The 20810-nt window shown below is 42.1% G+C and overlaps 1 protein-coding gene across 1 annotated transcript; it reads right to left on the minus strand.

Annotated features, from left to right (window-relative positions):
- Positions 1-12108: 12108 nt before the first annotated feature.
- Positions 12109-17952, minus strand: LOC123767762 (neurogenic differentiation factor 1). The gene is made up of 2 exons (XM_045757798.2): positions 17562-17952; positions 12109-17203 (listed from the first exon to the last, which is right to left on the minus strand). Exon 2 carries the CDS (start codon positions 15832-15834, stop codon positions 15061-15063), a length of 774 nt encoding a protein of 257 aa, XP_045613754.1. The 5' UTR covers positions 15835-17203; positions 17562-17952; the 3' UTR covers positions 12109-15060.
- Between the last annotated feature and the right edge of the window lie 2858 nt (positions 17953-20810).

Below are 20810 nucleotides of genomic sequence, written 5' to 3' on the forward strand. Positions count from 1 at the left end.
CCTGTCGACGTAGGGTCACGTCTAGTTTTCTACTGCTACTTTGAGAGGCTATCTCTTAGGTTACACGCAGATAAAATACCTCGTCAGCCTATTCATTTAAATTTTGCCCCGAGGGGCGAGTTTATCAGGCAGCGCCACCCATCCTGTGAGTGAACACACCGCCATAGCAGCATATACAACACACACACGGGTGGGACACAGGTGGAAGCTTAGTACCCAGATGAGCCACAGAGACGTTAGAAAGAATTTTTTCAGTGTCAGAGTAGTTAATAAATGGAATGCACTAAGAAGTGATGTGGTGGAGGCTGACTCCATACACAGTTTCAAATGTAGATATGATAGAGCCCAGTAGGCTCAGGAACCTGTACACCAGTTGATTGACAGTTGAGAGGCGGGACCAAAGAGCCAAAGCTCAACCCCCGTAAGCACAATTAAGTGAGTACAATTAGGTGAGTACACACACACAAACCGCTCATCAAAAGGATGAAAACCCGCTGGGGTCGTTCATCCTATCAGCCTATGTATGGGCGCTGGTTCTGTTGGTTAAACAGGATCTGATCCTGCCTACTGTTTGCGCTGCTGATCCTAGAACAGAACACTATGTCTCACACTCAATTACCTTCCCCGGGACAAGCCTTCAGAGAGCCACTGTAAACACATCGTCGTGTCTATAGCTTCACAACATTATTGATGGGGGCATGTTTACGTTAGCTGTGGTTTATCGTATAACATAATGCCTTTCCTCTTGTATCAATACGATCAAGGACAGCTGAATAGTACAAATTTATCGATGCCAGAATGTTGAAACGTCCAATTCATTTTGTATTGAACTTTTCAATCTGAATTCCATTGAGTGCGCGACACCACTGTTGTTGGCGCGCTCCTTCTCGTAAATCCTAACGATTAATGGTTCCAATAATAACGTTAAGGTACTGGAAGGAATATACGGAGGGAGGGAGAGTAACTCAGGGAGGTACAGAAGAAGGCAGAGAGACAGTGAGGGACAGAGGAACGCAGAGAGACAGAGAGGGACAGAGGGAGGCAGTGAGAGAGGGTGGGACAGCGGGAAAGAGAGAGACAGAACGGAAGGGAAGCAAAAATATCTCTAACACATTCAAATTCAAATTTGCTTTCTCGTCTCTTCCTCTGTCGCCACTGACACCAGCGTAATTTATTAGCTGGAAATATATCATGAAATCCACTCCATGGTTCCTCTGTTACTGCAACAGTAACAATTACCTGTTTCTTTTCAAAAGATTCACTTGGGCCGTTACTGTTACTAGCCAGTTTTCAAACCAACGCCGCGTAGCGGTAGATGTTCGTACTAGCAACTGTCATGGCGTCGCGGAAGCCCTTCTTGTCAACACGAGACATTTTCCTAAATTAATGGCCTTAATGGACAGCAAATAGATACAGTTACGCTACATGCGAACGGTAATAGTTTGATCAATTTCTTGTCCCATTAAACTGTTTGAAAAATATTTTATAAACGTACATATTATAGATATATTGAGCCTTAACTAATAGTCCTGCTTTTAAATGTGTACCGGATAGAATCGATAGGAATGTGTGTGTGTGTGTGTGTGTGTGTGTGTGTGTGTGTGTGTGTGTGTGTGTGTGTGTGTGAAGTCAACTTAAGCGATTACGATAGGGGAAGCCAATGAATACAATAGAGCAATATATCATCCCTCTGAAGCATGAATCAATATCTAACATTCATCATCCCTCACAATCGAAGCACGATACCTGGACCCGCTGATCACAATACCTGCTACTACTAATTGCGATACCTGTTACCACTGGTATTGTAGTTTAATTCCTTATGGGTTGCTCACACACCTCTTCAAGGGAGAAGATAGACCCCTAACTGGCAATTAGGCTGAAAACCTTAACTGCCTTCAAAGACTCCTTTAAACACCTAATCAACTGTGACAGCCTAAAACTAATCGATCTATACTTCTTGAAAAGGAGACCAGAGAGATGTTATATATATATATATATATATATATATATATATATATATATATATATATATATATATATATATATATATATATATATATATATATATTATTAAATATGACCGAAAAAGTACTTTTACTTTTTCGGTCATATTTAATAATATATGTCTACAGGAAAGACTGCTACCAAAATATACTAATATATATATATATATATATATATATATATATATATATATATATATATATATATATATATATATATATGTCGTACCTAATAGCCAGAACGCACTTCTCAGCCTACTATGCAAGGCCCGATTTGCCTAATAAGCCAAGTTTTCATGAATTAATTGTTTTTTGACTACCTAACCTAACTAACCTAACCTAACCTAACTTTTTCAGCTACCTAACCTAACCTAACCTATAAAGATAGGTTAGGTTAGGTTAGGTACGGTTGGTTAGGTTCGGTCATATATCTACGTTAATTTTAACTCCAATAAAAAAAAATTGACCTCATACATAATGAAATGGGTAGCTTTATCATTTCATAAGAAAAAAAATTAGAGAAAATATATTAATTCAGGAAAACGTGGCTTATTAGGCAAATCGGGCCTTGCATAGTAGACTGAGAAGTGCGTTCTGGCTACTAGGTACGACATATATATATATATATATATATATATATATATATATATATATATATATATATATATATATATATATATATATATATATATATATATATATATATAACATCTCTCTGGTCTCCTTTTCAAGAAGTATAGATCGATTAATTTTAGGCTGTCACAGTTGATTAGGTGTTTAAAGGAGTCTTTGAAGGCAGTTAAGGTTTTCAGCCTAATTGCCAGTTAGGGGTATATATATATATATATATATATATATATATATATATATATATATATATATATATATATATATATATATATATATATATATATATATATATAATTATAGATGGACTGGTTTCAACCTCTACACAATACAATTACAAGAAGCTGGAGAGATATGGTGAGAAATCTACAGGTAGAAGAAAGTCGAAGTGCCATAAGAACAATTAAAGAACAACATGGAGTGAACATGAACATGTTCACGACATTATAATCTCCCACCATCAAATAAGTATCACTGGATCAGGAGTGGAGGGTTTCAAGGGGAACTGAACTAGTTTCAGTAAGAGTTACTGGATCAACCTGGCTGTGATGGGTAAGTGTCCCTACGGCCTACGAAGGCAGCCTTATGGACCAGGATAACTCTAGAAATCACCAAAGGTATTTCATCATATTCCCAGGTCATTGTTGTGGTAAGAGGGTAGGGGAGGGGGAAGACATAATTCACTGGAATTGAATTTACTGGATTATGGGTAGCCATAATCCTAGTGTGGAGTCAATATTTAAGCTGTACGATGGGATCGAACCTGTGTTCCTGAACCTCTATTACACAGTCTCAGCCTTTAGTCACAGTTCCAGCACACTGTTGTGATTTCATTATGCATCCCCCAGTGCTCTTTGAACAAATATAGCATTACATATTGTTCCACTCCTCTGGGTTGGTTACTTTACCTCTGATTGGTACTGATTGGCTGATTGTTACCCTACGCTAGAGAGAGAGAGAGAGAGAGAGAGAGAGAGAGAGAGAGAGAGAGAGAGAGAGAGAGAGAGAGAGAGAGAGAGAGAGAGAGAGAGAATCTGTGGAGCCGTTTGGTGGCATCGATCCTGCGTTCTGGTGCGCCCCAGACACGCGCCTTGACTTTTAAGCATATCATGATCCGTGGATACGGCGGCGGGCGGCTGTGGAGAGACCCAGAACGCTGGTTCGATATCCGCTGTCCTGCTCCAAAGATTTTTTTCAAATATATTTATCTGTGGATGAGTTATAACGTGTAGTTACCTGTCATGGTAGTGCTAGCCTCTGTCGTTGCCTCTCACTCTCTCTCTCTCTCTCTCTCTCTCTCTCTCTCTCTCTCTCTCTCTCTCTCTCTCTCTCTCTCTGTCTCTCTCTCTCTCTCTCTCTCTCTCTCTCTCTCTCTCTCTCTCTCTCTCTCTCTCTCTCTCTGTCTCTCTCTGTCTCTCTCTCTCTCTCTCTCTCTCTCTCTCTCTCTCTCTCTCTCTCTCTCTCTCTCTCTCTCTCTCCCTCCCTCCCCGCGGTTCTCATCATCCAGTAGAGATATTTCCCTCCAACCGTTCGTAAACAAACACGGCTAAAGAGAAGTGACAAGTTTATTGGAAGTTATGATGCTCTTGGGTTACCTGAGAGTGTGGAGATGAAACCTCTGCTCCTCCAGACGTAAAATGCCAGCATCTCATTCATCATCTGGAGATACACCTGGAGAATATGTTGTGTATCAGGTGATTCACTTGATGATTTTTGGCTTAGTGTGTATCAGACAGGTAGGGATAACTGGGAAGATAATGTTGGTACAAGACTGTAAACCATTTCATGTAGATCTGGCCAAAGCATTATATAGTGAAGGAAGTGAGAGAGAGAGAGAGAGAGAGAGAGAGAGAGAGAGAGAGAGAGAGAGAGAGAGAGAGAGAGAGAGAGAGAGAGAGAGAGAGAGAGAGAGACAGAGACAGAGAGAGAGAGAGAGAGAGAGAGAGAGAGAGAGAGAGAGAGAGAGAGAGAGAGAGAGAGAGAGAGAGAGACAGAGAGAGAGACAGAGAGACAGAGAGAAAGAGAGAGAGAGAGAGAGAGAGAGAGAGAGAGAGAGAGAGAGAGAGAGAGAGAGAGAGAGAGAGAGAGAGAGAGAGAGAGAGAGAGAGAGAGAGAGAGAGAGGAAGGAGGGAGTGAGGAAGACATGGGGAGGAGACAGGGAGGGTGATAGGTAGGCAGGAAGAAAGGAGAAGGAAGAAAAGGAGTGAGGGATGTAGATAGAAAGAGAAAGGAAGAAGGGAGGTAAATAGAGGCATTAAAAAGGATGGTGGGAAGGGTAACTGGATAACAATTTTGGAATGGAAGTGAGGAGAGTAGCCAGAGGGGGTAATGAGAAGCTAGGAAATGGGAAGGGAAGAAGAATGTATAGGTACTGGAAAGAAAGGAGTAGCTAGAGAAGACATCATGTGAAGAGGGAAAAAGAGATTGTGAGAAGAAGAAGGGACTATGGGAAGTGTAAGAGGGACAGGGAGGGGGGGGGGATGGGACAGGAAAGGGGGAAGAGGGGTTGCCAGCTATATATATTGGAAGGGGTGAAAACAAATAGCCTGCCAGTTAGAGGGAGAAATGGTTTTGTTTTATGCAGAAGGTTCAGCATTAGTATGTGCATCACTTAGTATCCTGGCTGGCTGGCTTCAGTCTTCCCCCCTCCCTTCCTCTTCTTCTCCTTCCTCTTCCCCCCTCCTCCTCCTCCTCACCCCTCCTCCTCCTCCTCCATCTCCTATCATCTTGCATGTTCTACCATAGATACACCTTCACCTTTCAACAGGTGTGGGAATGGGGCACATCTGTCAAAATGTCAATTCAATTCATATTTGGTCTAGTCTTTATATATGTATCTAGTCATAAATATATCTAGTTATATATATATTATATATATGATTAAAATGATGAATGTAGGACTATGATTACCAAGGCGGAACCCCCCCAAAAAAATTTTTTGATATTCAGAGGAATTCACACCCGCTGTTTTCTGTTTAATATTTCTGGGTAAACCCTTAAGGAGGGTTCGAAGAACCTCCCCTATCCCCCGAGACGGGTTCTAGGAACAAATTCCACAAGGGCCGTGGGTTCGAACCTACGTCCTAGAGGATCCCAGACGCTGCCTTAATCGACTGAGTTCATTTGATTTGCATTTTTTCATTTGACGCATCAGGCTATTGTGATTTCTGTGTGTAATGAAGTAAGGGTTCTAGGACCCCCCCCCCCCACCCCCCACGAGAAGGGTTCTAAGACCCCCCCCCCCACGAAGAAGGTTCAAGGAAACCCAGTTAAAAAAACCTAATTACTCTAGGTTGTCATTACAGCCTTTTTCACCTGCATAGAGAAAGTATTTGATATCGTGCAAACTTAATTATAACCTCGCCTCTATTTCATGAATTTCTGTTTTTTTTTAATTTATATAAATGTATACATCTAAAAGGGGTACCACCTCTGGTGCAAGTGTAGGGACCCATAGCCTCAGAGAAGAAAATAAAGGGTACTCAGGGAAGACCTTGTGGATCCTCACTGAAGAACACTCTAATATTTTCTTCTCCTACCACCCCTATTCTATATATATATAGAATATATATATATATATATATTAGTATATTTTGGTAGCAGTCTTTCATGTAGACATATATTATTAAATATGACCGAAAAAGTAAGATTAATAATTCTAACACGAATTTTCTCAATCTTTCGTACATTACGCTTCACTGTTGGAGGTAAATCAAAAATCACTTCTCCAAAATTCATTTTTATTTCTAGTCTGACGCGACACGGGCGCGTTTCGTAAAACTTATTACATTTTCAAAGACTTCACAAATACACAACTGATTAGAACTTGCGTTTCTCTGATTTTATATCTACATTTGAGTGAGGTGGGAAGGGTGATGTGGCATTAACACAAGACAGAACAATAGGGGATATTAATAGGGTATTAAAAGTATCAACACAAGACAGAACAGAAACAATGGGTATTGAATAGAAGTGTTTGTAGAAAGCCTATTGGTCCATATTTCTTGATGCTTCTATATTGGAGCGGAGTCTTGAGGTGGGTAGAATATAGTTGTGCAATAATTGGCTGTTGATTGCTGGTGTTGACTTCTTGATGTGTAGTGCCTCGCAAACGTCAAGTCGCCTGCTATCGCTGTATCTATCGATGATTTCTGTGTTGTTTACTAGGATTTCTCTGGCGATGGTTTGGTTATGGGAAGAGATTATATGTTCCTTAATGGAGCCCTGTTGCTTATGCATCGTTAAACGCCTAGAAAGAGATGTTGTTGTCTTGCCTATATACTGGTTTTTTTTGGAGCTTACAGTCCCCAAGTGGGCATTTGAAGGCATAGACGACGTTAGTCTCTTTTAAAGCGTTCTGTTTTGTGTCTGGAGAGTTTCTCATGAGTAGGCTGGCCGTTTTTCTGGTTTTATAGTAAATCGTCAGTTGTATCCTCTGATTTTTGTCTGTAGGGATAACGTTTCTATTAACAATATCTTTCAGGACCCTTTCCTCCGTTTTATGAGCTGTGGAAAAGAAGTTCCTGTAAAATAGTCTAATAGGGGGTATAGGTGTTGTGTTAGTTGTCTCTTCGGAGGTTGCATGGCTTTTCACTTTCCTTCTTATGATGTCTTCGATGAAACCATTGGAGAAGCCGTTATTGACTAGGACCTGCCTTACCCTACAGAGTTCTTCGTCGACTTGCTTCCATTCTGAGCTGTGGCTGAGAGCACGGTCGACGTATGCGTTAACAGCACTCCTCTTGTACCTGTCAGGGCAGTCGCTGTTGGCATTTAGGCACATTCCTATGTTTGTTTCCTTAGTGTAGACTTACCCTGCCTCTGTAGGGTAAGGCAGGTCCTAGTCAAGGAAGTATAGGAGGAGGCTTTCTACAAACACTTCTATTCAATACCCATTGTTTCTGTTCTGTCTTGTGTTGATACTTTTAATACCCTATTAATATCCCCTATTGTTCTGTCTTGTGTTAATGCCACATCACCCTTCCCACCTCACTCAAATGTAGATATAAAATCAGAGAAACGCAAGTTCTAATCAGTTGTGTATTTGTGAAGTCTTTGAAAATGTAATAAGTTTTACGAAACGCGCCCGTGTCGCGTCAGACTAGAAATAAAAATGAATTTTGGAGAAGTGATTTTTGATTTACCTCCAACAGTGAAGCGTAATGTACGAAAGATTGAGAAAATTCGTGTTAGAATTATTAATCTTACTTTTTCGGTCATATTTAATAATATATATATATATATATATATATATATATATATATATATATATATATATATATATATATCACTTTATTTTAAAATGTATAAAACACATATACATTTATGAATAAAGATATTCAGTTCATTTAAATTGCAAAAGATAATTTCTTCCATTTATTAGTCTATCTCTTCTACAATAACGAGAGATTCTTGAGAGAGTCTCAAGAAAATCTTGTTAAAGCGAAGATATTGAAACCTTTCTGAAATCTTATTAGACAATATTAAATAAAAATAACAAATTTCCATTAAAACTGATGTACCTTAATTATGTTTAAATTAAAATATATATTATTTTTTCGATAAATGTTTCGATAAATTTTTTCGATAAATTAGAGATAAATTATTAAAATAATTTGTTTTACATTTACAAAAGATCGTTATTACATATATACGCACATAGTACACTTTTGCCTTAAAGGTAAGTAAAGGGAGATATCTCTTGCCTCAAAGTCAAGCAAAGGGAGATATCTCTTGCCTCAAAGAAGTAAAGAGAGATGTCTTTTACCTCAAAGTTAAGCAAAGGGAGATATCTCTTGCCTCAAAGTTAAGCAAAGGGAGATATCTCTTGCCTCAAAGTCAAGCAAAGGGAGATATCTCTTGCCTCAAAGTTAAGCAAAGGGAGATATCTCTTGCCTCAAAGTTAAGCAAAGGGAGATATCTCTTGCCTCAAAGTTAAGCAATGGGAGATATCTCTTACCTCAAAGTTACGCAAAGAGAGATATCTCTTGCCTCAAAGTCAAGTAAAGGGAAATATCTCTTACCTCAAAGTACAGCAAAGGGAGATATCTCTTGCCTCAAAGTTAAGCAAAGGGAGATATCTCTTGCCTCAAAGTTAAGCAAAGGGAGATATCTCTTGCCTCAAAGTTAAGCAATGGGAGATATCTCTTACCTCAAAGTTACGCAAAGAGAGATATCTCTTGCCTCAAAGTCAAGTAAAGGGAAATATCTCTTACCTCAAAATACAGCAAAGGGAGACATCTCTTGCCTCAAAGTTAAGCAAAGGGAGATATCTCTTGCCTCAAAGTTAAGCAAAGGGAGATATCTTTTGCCTCAAAGTCAAGCAAAGAGAGATATATACTCCCACATCATAAACTTTGACCACAAAAGCAAATCAGAGGAAAAGAATAACCATTAGGACATATGGAGCCTTCAGGCGACTAATGGATGAAGAAATTGCATGACTTCTTCAGATAAACTTCTGCGTCTTGCTGGCCGCGGTGGTGTTGGCACCCCTGCCCCAAGGATCACTACCCGTCAGTGTTACCAATTCTAGCCCGCCTGTAATTCGCCAACACATCGTTAATAAACTTCAGATCGCGTTCCGTACCTGCGTATTTAGGGTGATATACCTCGTACTCACTCTTTAAGTGTGACAAGTTGGGGCGAGAAATCACAACACGAGTGTTATAAAATGTTTCTGTCCTATCGCGGGACTCAAACCAGCGAGCCCACGACGCAGGCTACTGTGCTACGGGACCCATATGCAACACATCAGAGCCCACGACGCAGGCTACTGTGCTACGGGACCCATATGCAACACATCAGAGCCCACGACGCAGGCTACTGTGCTACGGGACCCATATGCAACACATCAGAGCCCACGACGCAGGCTACTGTGCTACGGGACCCATATGCAACACATCAGAGCCCACGACGCAGGCTACTGTGCTACGGGACCCATATGCAACACATCAGAGCCTTCAGCACCAGGGGTGAAGCCCACCCAGATGCACGACACACCCCTCTGTGTGGCCTCTAGCGACCACCTCACATTCACGACAAATCTCGTCTAGACACACCGAATACAAATCCTCTTATTGACTCGGCCACCGCGGAATACGCTTGGCGATCTTCCCGCTCTCTGTCGATGCCGTCAAAGCGGTTAAAATACCCTTCAAGCGATGGCTTTTTGTTTTACGCACCCATCCTTGTATACAAGTCTGCGTTTGATTAGTTTATACTTTTTTAACTTTGGGCATATGCTTGTATTGTCTACTTGTTTATCTTGTTAAAAATATGTCGTTATTCACAATAGTTTTGGGTGACGAGTTTAGAATCGCGGCAAAGTTATCGTGTACATTTTGGCGCCTTGTTAAGCCTTCAGTACGGTGTTGTGGGGTATTAACAGTGGTTGGTGCGGTGCCCTGGCTACACCTGATGGTCCTGGGCATCTGCAGGAAATTCCAGGTCGAGACCTTCACCTTGGCATACATATGCATACACTTCTATACATATTCACTCATACATCGGAGGAGGCGCAACACCTCTTCTGGTATGTTAAGACATACACTCAGAACCACATACCAGGCCAGGGACTAGCTAGCCAGTACTAGGGGCAGTACTAGGGGCAGTACTAGGGGGAGTACTAGCCTCACACTACTAGCACCTCACACTACGAGCACCTCACACTCGGAGGGAAAGATACTCTGCCCAATTGTTTCCGCCTCCAACGGGGATCGAACCCGGAACCTCAGGACTACGAATCCCGAGTGCTGTCCACTCAGCTGTCAGGCCCATAAAGCGTCTTTATTTCAAACTGATTTTTTTATTGACACAATTTGTTTAGTCCAGAAAATTGTGTTAAAATATATATTTTGGTTCTTTTTATTTTTATCTACACGAAAGTTTGAGTGTTTCAACGAATGATTTGAAAAATTCAATACGTGAAATTAAAATGTTTATTTAAGTGCAGGCGATGAGTCACAATAACATGGCTGAAGTATGTTGACCAGACCACACACTAGAAGGTGAAGGGACGACGACGTTTCGGTCCGTCCTGGACCATCCTCAAGTCGATTGAGAATTTATCAATCAATTTAATGCGTGAATTTGTCAATTTATTTAAGTGGTAATTTTTAAAGCATTTTGAGGTTAGTTTTACGAGGTCAGAGAGATAGAGAGAGAGGATTAAGCCACCCAAAAGGTGGCTTGGGCATGAATAGCCCATAAGTGGTGGCCCTTTTGAGCCATTTCCAGTATCAATAGATGATACTGGAGATCTGTGGAGATGCGACTGCACCCTGCGTGACGGGAGATGTCTCCCGTGACGAGGTCAGAGACGTGAGACAAGAGCCACTTAATGGCAATATTTACTCACCGGTCCTATAATACTGCAGGAAGCAATTGCATGTTCTTAAGTCACCTGAAGCTTTTACCCTCACCGCTTTGGCGTCTTGAGTGTCTGCACCACAATCACCTTCTGTGGTTGACTGTTCAATAAATCACTCAACTATATGTTTAACACATCTCTAACCCCGTCCATGGAGGACAGAAGAAAATGTAAATATGCTGGTTAGCATTATAAATGTCTGGCTACGTCTGTGGTTGAAAAATAATAATAAATGAAAATCTTGAGATATGGCCCCTGCCTCTTCCCACATCTTGAACTGCTGCCAGCTTCACAGCTGCTCTCAGTCTGTAGCCCAGTTACAGCACCGCTCCTGTGCCAGGTAAGTCCACTACGGGCTCACCATAGCCCGTGCTACTTTGGAACTTTTGTTCTAAGTAGCTGAATCAAAAACAACAAAATAACGAGAGTCTGTGTTAACCTAGTTGTATTCACATAGTTGTGCTTGCGGGGGTTGAGCTCTGCTCTTTCGGCCCGCCTCTCAACTGTCAATCAACTGTTTCTAACTACTAACTAATTTTTTTTTCACTCACACACATACCCCCAGGAAGCAGCCCGTAACAGCTGTCTAACTCCCAGGTACCTATTTACTGCTAGGTAACAGACCCATCAGGGTGAAAGAAACTCTGCCCCATTGTTTCTCGCCGGTGCCGGGAATCGAACCCGGGCCACAGGATTACGTGTCCAGCGTGCTATCCACACAGCCACTCGCGCCCCCAGAAGGTCAAGCACCAGTCAACCCCATGATCTGGGGCCAGATTCATGAAGCAGTTACGCAAGCACTTATGAACCTGTACATCTTTTTCGAATCTTTGTCTCGCTTCATGCAGATCGGCGTTCAATCCCCGACCGTTCAAGTGGTTGGGCACCATTTCTCCCCCCCCCCCCCCCATCCCGTCCCAAATCCTTATCCTGATCCCTTCCAAGTGGTATATAGTCGTATTGGCTTGGCGCTTTCACCTGATAATTCCCTCCCTCTCTCTTTCTCTCTCTCTCTCTCTCTCTCTCTCTCTCTCTCTCTCTCTCTCTCTCTCTCTCTCTCTCTCTCTTTCTTCGTATCTTCCATCTTCTCAAAATGTATCTTTCACACAGACGCATATTCTATAGTAATTTCTACACCAGGAGAACTTGCCATCAGCATTTGTCCACGCAGAAAGGTGTGGATGGTCCCAGACTAGCGAGAGATATGACTGTGGAATGAAACTGCTTGGAAATGTTCGTTTGACCGCTTTATTGCCTCAGAGTCACATAGGGGGAACCTCCCACGATAATCCTTATAATAATATTGACACTGGTAACAGGTCAACAGATCAACACAGACTAGAACGCTGTTGAAAACCAACAGAAACATTATTGATCAACACCACCTGCCCTCGACCACCCAGCCTCGCCTCAGTGATATACACACTCAGTAAATGCGACTTCACTTACGGGCTCACCATAGCCCGTGCTACTTGGAACTTGTTCCGAGTAGCTGCATCTATAACAACAACAACAACATGCGACCTCAGCACACAGTATATACATTCACTCCAAAATTAATCCACCACTTACGGGCTATTCATGCCCGTGTCACCTCTTGGGTTAGCTTAATTTTCATCAATCAATATACTCAGTGGAATATATATACTTCTATATACACGCTCAAAACACCATTTTTTTATCTAAGCAAAAAAATAATAACAAAAAAAACTTTAAATTTTATAGAGTATTGACCACGTAGGAAAAGAACCAATGTTAAGAAACTAACTTTTTTTAAATTAATTAATTTTTTTTACTGTTTTGCCTAGTTTCAAAATGGAGTATTCGGTGTTTACATTTAGATATGATAGTGAAGTGCTCCTGATAGTGAGAGGCCTGTTGCTGCTCGCTTCAATGACCCTAGATATACAAATTATACATGTAAATAAATAACTATTATTTATTATTATAAACACCTTCATAATCTAACACCATTATGGCATAATCATATCATATAATCATATCATAATCATATGATATTATGACATATGACATAATCTGAGGCGGGACCAAAGAGCCAAAGCTCAACCCACGCAACCACAACTAGATGAGTACCATGGTTTGATTTCAGTATGCTAAAACATATATATTCAATGACAAGGAGGATGGAGATAATATTCAGGCCTTTTGGTGGGGATCGAACCCTCGCTCTTGGAGTCTCTAGGCACATGTCCTACTGGATGAACCATTACGAGCTCATCATAGGGTGGTACCCTATTAACACGGGTGGTACGCGAACAAGGGGACACAGGTGGAAACTGAATACCCAAACGAGCCACAGAGATATTAGAAATACCTTTTTCAGTGTCAGAATAGTTAACAGGTGGAATGCATTAGGCAGTGATGTGGTGGAGGCTGACTCCATACACAGTTTCAAATGTAGATATGATAGAGCCCAGTAGGCTCAGGAACCTGTACACCAGTTGATTGACAGTTGAGAGGCGGGACCAAAGAGCCAGAGCTCAACCCCCGCAAGCACAACTAGGTGAGTCCTGGTAACCATTGCAACCGCCGACCACTGCTACCTGCATCAACCCCAGTTCAAATCCCCTGACCAGGTAAATTGCTATAAACCAATCAGGATGACGTTGAAGTCCATTATTAGAATAATGACTCAAGAGTGTGTGTGTGTATTTGCTATTTGTGTGTACAGAATCGAGCGAATAGCTCTTGGACCCCGCCTTTCATACCAATTTCTTCTTATATCTACTACATATATTTCTAACACATACACACACACACATCGCCAGGTTAGCAGCTGTCTAACTCCCAAGTACCTATTTACTGCTAGGTAACAATAGCATCAGGGTGAAAGAAACTGCCCATTTGTTTCTGCTTGGTCAGGGAATCGAACCCGGGCCACAGAATTACGAGTCCTGCGCGCTGTCCGCTCAGCCACCAGACCACCAGTGTGTGTGTGTGTGTGTGTGTGTGTGTGTGTGTGTGTGTGTGTGTGTGTGTGTGTGTGTGTGTGTGTGTGTGTGTGTGTGTGTGGGTGTGTGCGTGCGAGTGTGTATAAGTATAAAATACAGTAATACAAGTAATATGAGATGAAAGAGAAAAGGCACATGCAGAGACAGAGAGAAACACAGCGAGGTAAAAAAAAAAGATATAAGGAGAGAGCAAAGCATTAAATAATGGTCATAAAAAATGATAAACACGGGTTACCCGCTAACATAACGCACATTTCGGACCATTGCACAAGTCTGGGGTCCAAATCATATAGCCTCTTATATGTGGTTTCGTCCTACGATATGCAATCAGGAATTGTATATGTAATCAGAGCTATTATATGTCGTCAGAACTATTACATGCAGTCATAGCCTATCATACGAGTTTCGATCCATCATTAACCACTTCATATGTGGTTTGAAAAAAACAGTACGTCAATCATACGTCATATATACACCTTTGCCTAATACGGGTGATCACACAGCCCGTCCTCCTAAGATTTCCCAACGTCAAGAAACTGTCGTACTAAAGTGCCCCCTTATCCTAACCTACCAGAGGACAGAAAACGGGACACTGCGTCAAGTTCGCGAGCAGCTACCATTTTCTAGTACGCCAATTTTTGGCCTTAGGTGGTGTGTACGTCAAAATGCGACGTTCTATTAGGAGGACGGGTTGTGGTCAAATAGATAATTGTGAGGCGCTGAGCCAGTGTGGCTCTGGGGCGCTGGACGGTCATAATTGAAAACTATTTACATAAGGAACTAATACTTTGTAAACATTGTTTTAAATATGTATCATAAATACAACGCCTGTTTATAAACACCTTAACAATTGACAGACTGTCCTTCGCCACAGATTATAATCAATGTTCAAAGGATCTAAAGTCTCTGAACCTATTTATTTTTCATGTGCTTTCTGTACCTGAAAATCTTTTGAGTATGAGGGTGGATGTTCTATGTTCTGGGGAACAAATGTTCAGAATCCAGGCCCACGTTATCTTAAATTCTCATTATCCTAAATTCTAAGAATTAGTGCACTCAGAACATGATTTCACAACTTTAGAAACTACGATCCCAACGCCAGTGCCTCTCCGTCCGGGACTAGGAGAAGAGCAAAGGGATCAGCTTCGGGCAGCGCAGGAATGTCATCGAAGGCGTCTAAGTTGTCCTCGAAGACGCAGGAGTCGTCAGACAGGAGGTCACTTAGGTCACTGGTGCTGCTGATGGAGCCCCGTAGATGGGCTGAGGCGGTAGTAGATGAGGCCCCGGGAGAGGCAGTAGAGGCAGGTGTTGACTGCGCGAATATAATGTGAGGCGGGAAGGTGTAGGTATGAGAGGGCGGTTGAGGCGTGGGGCTTCCCTCACAGACATCAGCGAATTTCAGGCCGTCGAAGAAATTAATATCACCGGGATGTCCATCTTCCAGGATGTGAGAGAGCGCTCTGATGTAGTCGACGGCCAGTTTGAGTGTGGTGATCTTGGTCATGGCCGCCGCTGCTTGGCGACTGCAGAAGTCGGGTAAAACTCGACGAAGGGTTTCAAAGGCATCGTTAATTTCCTTCATGCGATGTCTCTCGCGGGCATTGGCAGTCTTTCTCCTGTACTTAGACAATGGCGGCGGTCTATTCTTGGGCGTCTTGGACATCCTCTGGGGCATATTCTCTCGGGCTCTCTCCAGCTGAAGTCTCCTGATGATGGTCCGCGGCCGTAAACCATACTTCTCTGCTATCTTAGTGGGTCTCCGCTGACCATGGTTGTTGTTGCTATCGGTACACATCTTGTCCTTCTGGCCAGTCCCTGGTAATAATGCTTCCATATCCATATCTTCTTTGTCGATCATTTTTCTACCGAAAATAAAATCACACTCAACCAGTTAAGAACATAAGAACAAAGATAACTGCAGAAGGCCCATACGAAGCAGCTCCTATAACCACCTAAATAAGATCAGTTCGGCGGCAACTGTTTCAAGGATCACTACTTGTGACCGAGTTTAAATCATCGAGTCTTCCACGGTAAGGAAAGTCTGACCTTGTCCCAGTCTAAAACACACTTGCCAGGTACTGTCTGTAGGCACTTGATTATATCAGGGGCATATATCACGGGGGCACAAGACAGATAACAGGATGGTTTATGGCAGGATGCTGTTAGGGTTGCCTAGGTACCGACACCCTGGCCCGGACGGCAGCCTCTCCAGCATCACAAACCACCACATTCTTCCCGCCAATACTGGCGGACGATGATAAAAGCGGTTGACCGCACCAACGACATAATCACCCCAGATCACTTTGTCGCCGTCATCTGTGAGTCGTTACTTGAATTACTAAACGATAACACATCTGTTGGATAACCAGATATAAAAGATTCTATACAAATTATGATTTTGATTTTTCTATGTTCGCTACCAACACATTCGCCACTTTCCTTTCTATATATTTTTTATAGCTTATCCTCAAGGAGATAATGAGAGCCAGCTCAACCAATAATTACTCTGAAACACAAGCTAAGTCCCGATTTTGGGGTTCTACGAGCACGTTGCAATATTGAAAGGTCCTGGAAATTTCTTCTCACTGAGGCGACTCCACTGGCATGACAGTCCTCGCTGCAAGATATTGACTCGAGGCAGAACAACACGGTGACCACTGCTAGTGTCCTTCTGTGCAACCACAGCTGGTGATGCAGTGCCGACCGCTGGTCACTTACACTCTGTAAATGTTCCAACCACCTGCAGATGGCGTGACAAGTAACGCCAGATGGCTTAAAATGTCATGTTCACTATTGCTGACTCTCACTAGTATTCAACAATTTTTCTTTGGCTTAGTTAAAGTTCACTAAATTTCATTTAATACAAAACTGAACTCCTGCAACTTTAGTTATTTTCAATAAACAGCAAACCCTCAGGTCCATGTAAGTCGAGGAGCTGAGCAATGTGAGACATGGTCAATAAATTTCGTATATTCTGATGTTGGAGCTCCTAATTCCACTCCAGGATCACTTGTGAGTATTCTCGTCACTCAGGAGTGCCACTTGGTGCCAGGGAGCATCAATACGCTGGCTCTTGTCACTGGCTTCAGCAACACAGGAACCAAACCACCACCTTGACGCACTCCACCCCTTAACTCATAGCACAGTTGTGTAGCGCTGATGAATAGCATTCCTAGCTGCTAGGTGCTGAGGCACACTGCCTCCCTCCCTCCGTCATTCTTCCTCACCTAGAACAGTACGAATGATTGTTATTTTCACCCTTATATATATATATATATATATATATATATATATATATATATATATATATATATATATATATATATATATATATATATATATACGCTAAGTTGCCTAACAAGCCGAATTTTCCTGAAATTTGATATTTTTAGCAACTGTTTTCTTATGAAATGATTAACCTTTCATTATATATGATTTTTAACTTGAGTTAAAAATAACTTAGAAATTTGATCAAACTGTAGGTAAAGCTAAGCCTAAATTACCAAGCATTAAAATTGTACTATTAGATAATTAATATATATAATGTTTTTTATTTATTGTTGACAGGTAAGAGGAGTATGGTACCTGTGAGCGGCGTGTTAAGTCCTAGAGGAACCTGGAGTGACGTGCTGCCTGGTCGACGGCACAACCACAACTGAGCCTCCCTACCCACGCATACCCCCACCCTGGTGCCCAGCACATGACGTCACGCAAACATTACAACTTTTAGCGACCTGATGACCACCTTGGGCACTACCCCTCTACAGCTGCCCTTCGCCGAAACCCCAAAAATATTCCAGTTTCGTTCCGAGTCGAGTGTATACTTGAGGTCAATACGAAACGGAATAATTATCAGTAAAAGGGCAAATTAATACCCAGTGAAATCCTGTGAGTGAGTGGGGTGGGCAGGTCAGCAGTGAGTCAGTCTGGATCAGGCGTTGATGGGAGATACATGTCGCTCGTCTCTTGCGGCTGCCAAGAGTCACAACTCTATAAACTCAAAATGCTATATTTTAAAATGGTCTTTAAATATAGCAGCTATAAAAGAGGAAATATTGTCTGTTGATTCATGAACAGTTAGGAAACTGTTGAGAGAGTGAGCTACGACGCAGGACATATGGGCCTGTCTTGTTACTTGCTCCAGAATTGTCTAAGAAACTTTTACCTTACCTAAGGCTACAGGCCTCTGAGGCGCTGTAGTACTTATATACAGGCCTCTGAGGTGCTGTAATACTTAGATACAGGCCTCTGAGGTGCTGTAATACTTAGATACAGGCCTCTGAGGCGCTGTAATACTTAGATACAGGCCTCTGAGGTGCTGTAATACTTAGATACAGGCCTCTGAGGTGCTGTAATACTTAGATACAGGCCTCTGAGGTGCTGTAATACTTAGATACAGGCCTCTGAGGTGCTGTAATACTTAGATACAGGCCTCTGAGGTGCTGTAATACTTATATACAGGCCTCTGAGGTGCTGTAATACTTAGATACAGGCCTCTGAGGTGCTGTAATACTTAGATACAGGCCTCTGAGGTGCTGTAATACTTAGATACAGGCCTCTGAGGTGCTGTAATACTTAGATACAGGCCTCTGAGGTGCTGTAATACTTAGATACAGGCCTCTGAGGCGCTGTAATACTTAGATACAGGCCTCTGAGGTGCTGTAGTACTTAGATACAGGCCTCTGAGGCGCTAAGATACTTGGATACAGGCGCAGTGTCATTTGGATATAGGATAAAACAATCACGACCCTCATAAAATGTCAGAACGTAACCCTTATTTAAAGTAAATCCAGAGACCACATGGCTTCACTGGCCTATATCACAAGCTATCCGCAAGCAGCGGTCGACCACAAATTGACGCATTTGTCAATCTCAACAGTCTATATAACACAAACATGAGTTTGACCAGACCACACACTAGAAGGTGAAGGGACGACGACATTTCAGTCCGTCCTGGAGTTTGGGTGACCATGTCACCCCAAACTCGTATTCCTTAACAAACGTTACAGATCCACAAGGGCTGTGACGAGGATTCGAACCTGCGTCCGAGAGCATCCCAGACGCTGCCTTAATCGACTGAGCTACGACATGGAAAAAAGAGTTGAAACCAAACGAGTTCCTTAACAAACGTTACAAACTAAACTTATTTGGAAAGCTAGTACGACTTTCTATATAAAATAGATATAGCTGGACTCGTGCTCGTTTTCTACGACCGGAGACTCTGGAGAAGTGGGCAGACTTCTATATTAGCGCAAGACGAGGTAATTCATTATCTCGTATATTATAATAATATATGTAAGTGACTAATCGTGTGTGTGTGTGTGTGTGTGTGTGTGTGTGTGTGTGTGTGTGTGTGTGTGTGTGTGTGTGTGTGTGTGTGTGTGTGTGTGTGTGTGTGTGTGTGTGTTGTGGAAACACGCGTCTATTCATGGACCACATTTATTAGACAATTTTTTAGATTAAAAAAACAAAGAAAAAAGCGAGCAATGATCAGGTTCCATTATAATCAAATTTGTTTGTTTTATTTCCCATTGTCGTGGACAAGAAGCCTGTTAGGTTTAGCCAGTTCCCCGCCCCCCCCCCCCTAGGGCCAACTACTGACCTTCCCTAGGATGCCACCCACAACAGTTGCCTAGCTCCCGGGTACCTATTTACTAGTGGAGAATAGATGCATCAGGTGAAATGAAACGTCTCTGTCCTGCCACGGGAATCGAACCTCACAGTCTTGTACAGGGTACAGTTACAGATGTCCAGTTTTGTACAGTTACAGATGACCAGTTTTGTACAGGGTACAGGCACAGGTGGCCAAAATTGAACACGGTACAAAGGATTTCAGAGAAGAGTGTTACAATGGAACATTGTCACTAATCACTAAACAAAAGTGGCAAAAGTGTTATCTCCGGCATTTACATCACGGCCAGTTCCCCATATCTCTTGCAAACGAAGAAAAAAATAAAGGAAAAGATATCTTACATAAATTCCTAAGTATCCCCTCCCCGCTGTTCCTACGCTGGACACTAAACGTTCCGCCGCCGCTCACATATCTCTTAAACACCTTCTTAACACCTCCCAAACACCTGCATAATTAATTACCCTCTTAATACCCGCTCAGCACCTACTTGCAGCTCATTAACACGTCCTTAACACCTGGTTAACACCGCGATGTTAAGAAATATTACATAAACTTGTGGTGACGCAGGAATCAAGCCGCATAAGGAGAGACTTTAATAAGCATCGCTTAGTGCCTTACAAGCCTCTCGGACCCTTTACAAGCATCGCCAAATATCTTATTAACCTCCTGGATCCTCTTAAGAGTTCCGAGCTATCAGTTCCGATCTCTTATATGAGATGTTGACAATCCTCAATAAGGACTTTTCAATGTCTATACTTATACCATATAGCATGTATCAGTGTTTGGCTCAGGAGAGCTGATAACATAGGTGGGAGAAAAAGCAATAAAAATATTCAGATTTATTCAGGCTTTCATTTTGTTTGTGGCAGTGAAGGGCATAACTCCTCAAAGAGTTATCACAGTCCAGACTTTACGGTCACCTATTGAAAACTTTCTTCCCGCGTAAATTCAATTCGGGGTGTTTCACCCCGATGGCCGCAGTAAAGATTATATAGTCAATCTCAGCGGCAGTCTCTCTCTTTCTCTCACGTTTTCTAAAGTGTTACTCACGCTGATTCAGCTATACTCATGCTAGTTCTCTTTTATTCAAGCTGATTCAGCTTTACTCATGTTGTCCCGGCTTTAATCTCCCTGATTCAGTGTTACACTGGTTCAAGGTAACTCATGCCACCTCAGCTATACTCAAGCAAACTTACTCAACT

This window comes from Procambarus clarkii, chromosome 86, assembly GCF_040958095.1.
Source record: "Procambarus clarkii isolate CNS0578487 chromosome 86, FALCON_Pclarkii_2.0, whole genome shotgun sequence".
Classification (NCBI taxonomy): Eukaryota; Metazoa; Arthropoda; class Malacostraca; order Decapoda; family Cambaridae; genus Procambarus; species Procambarus clarkii.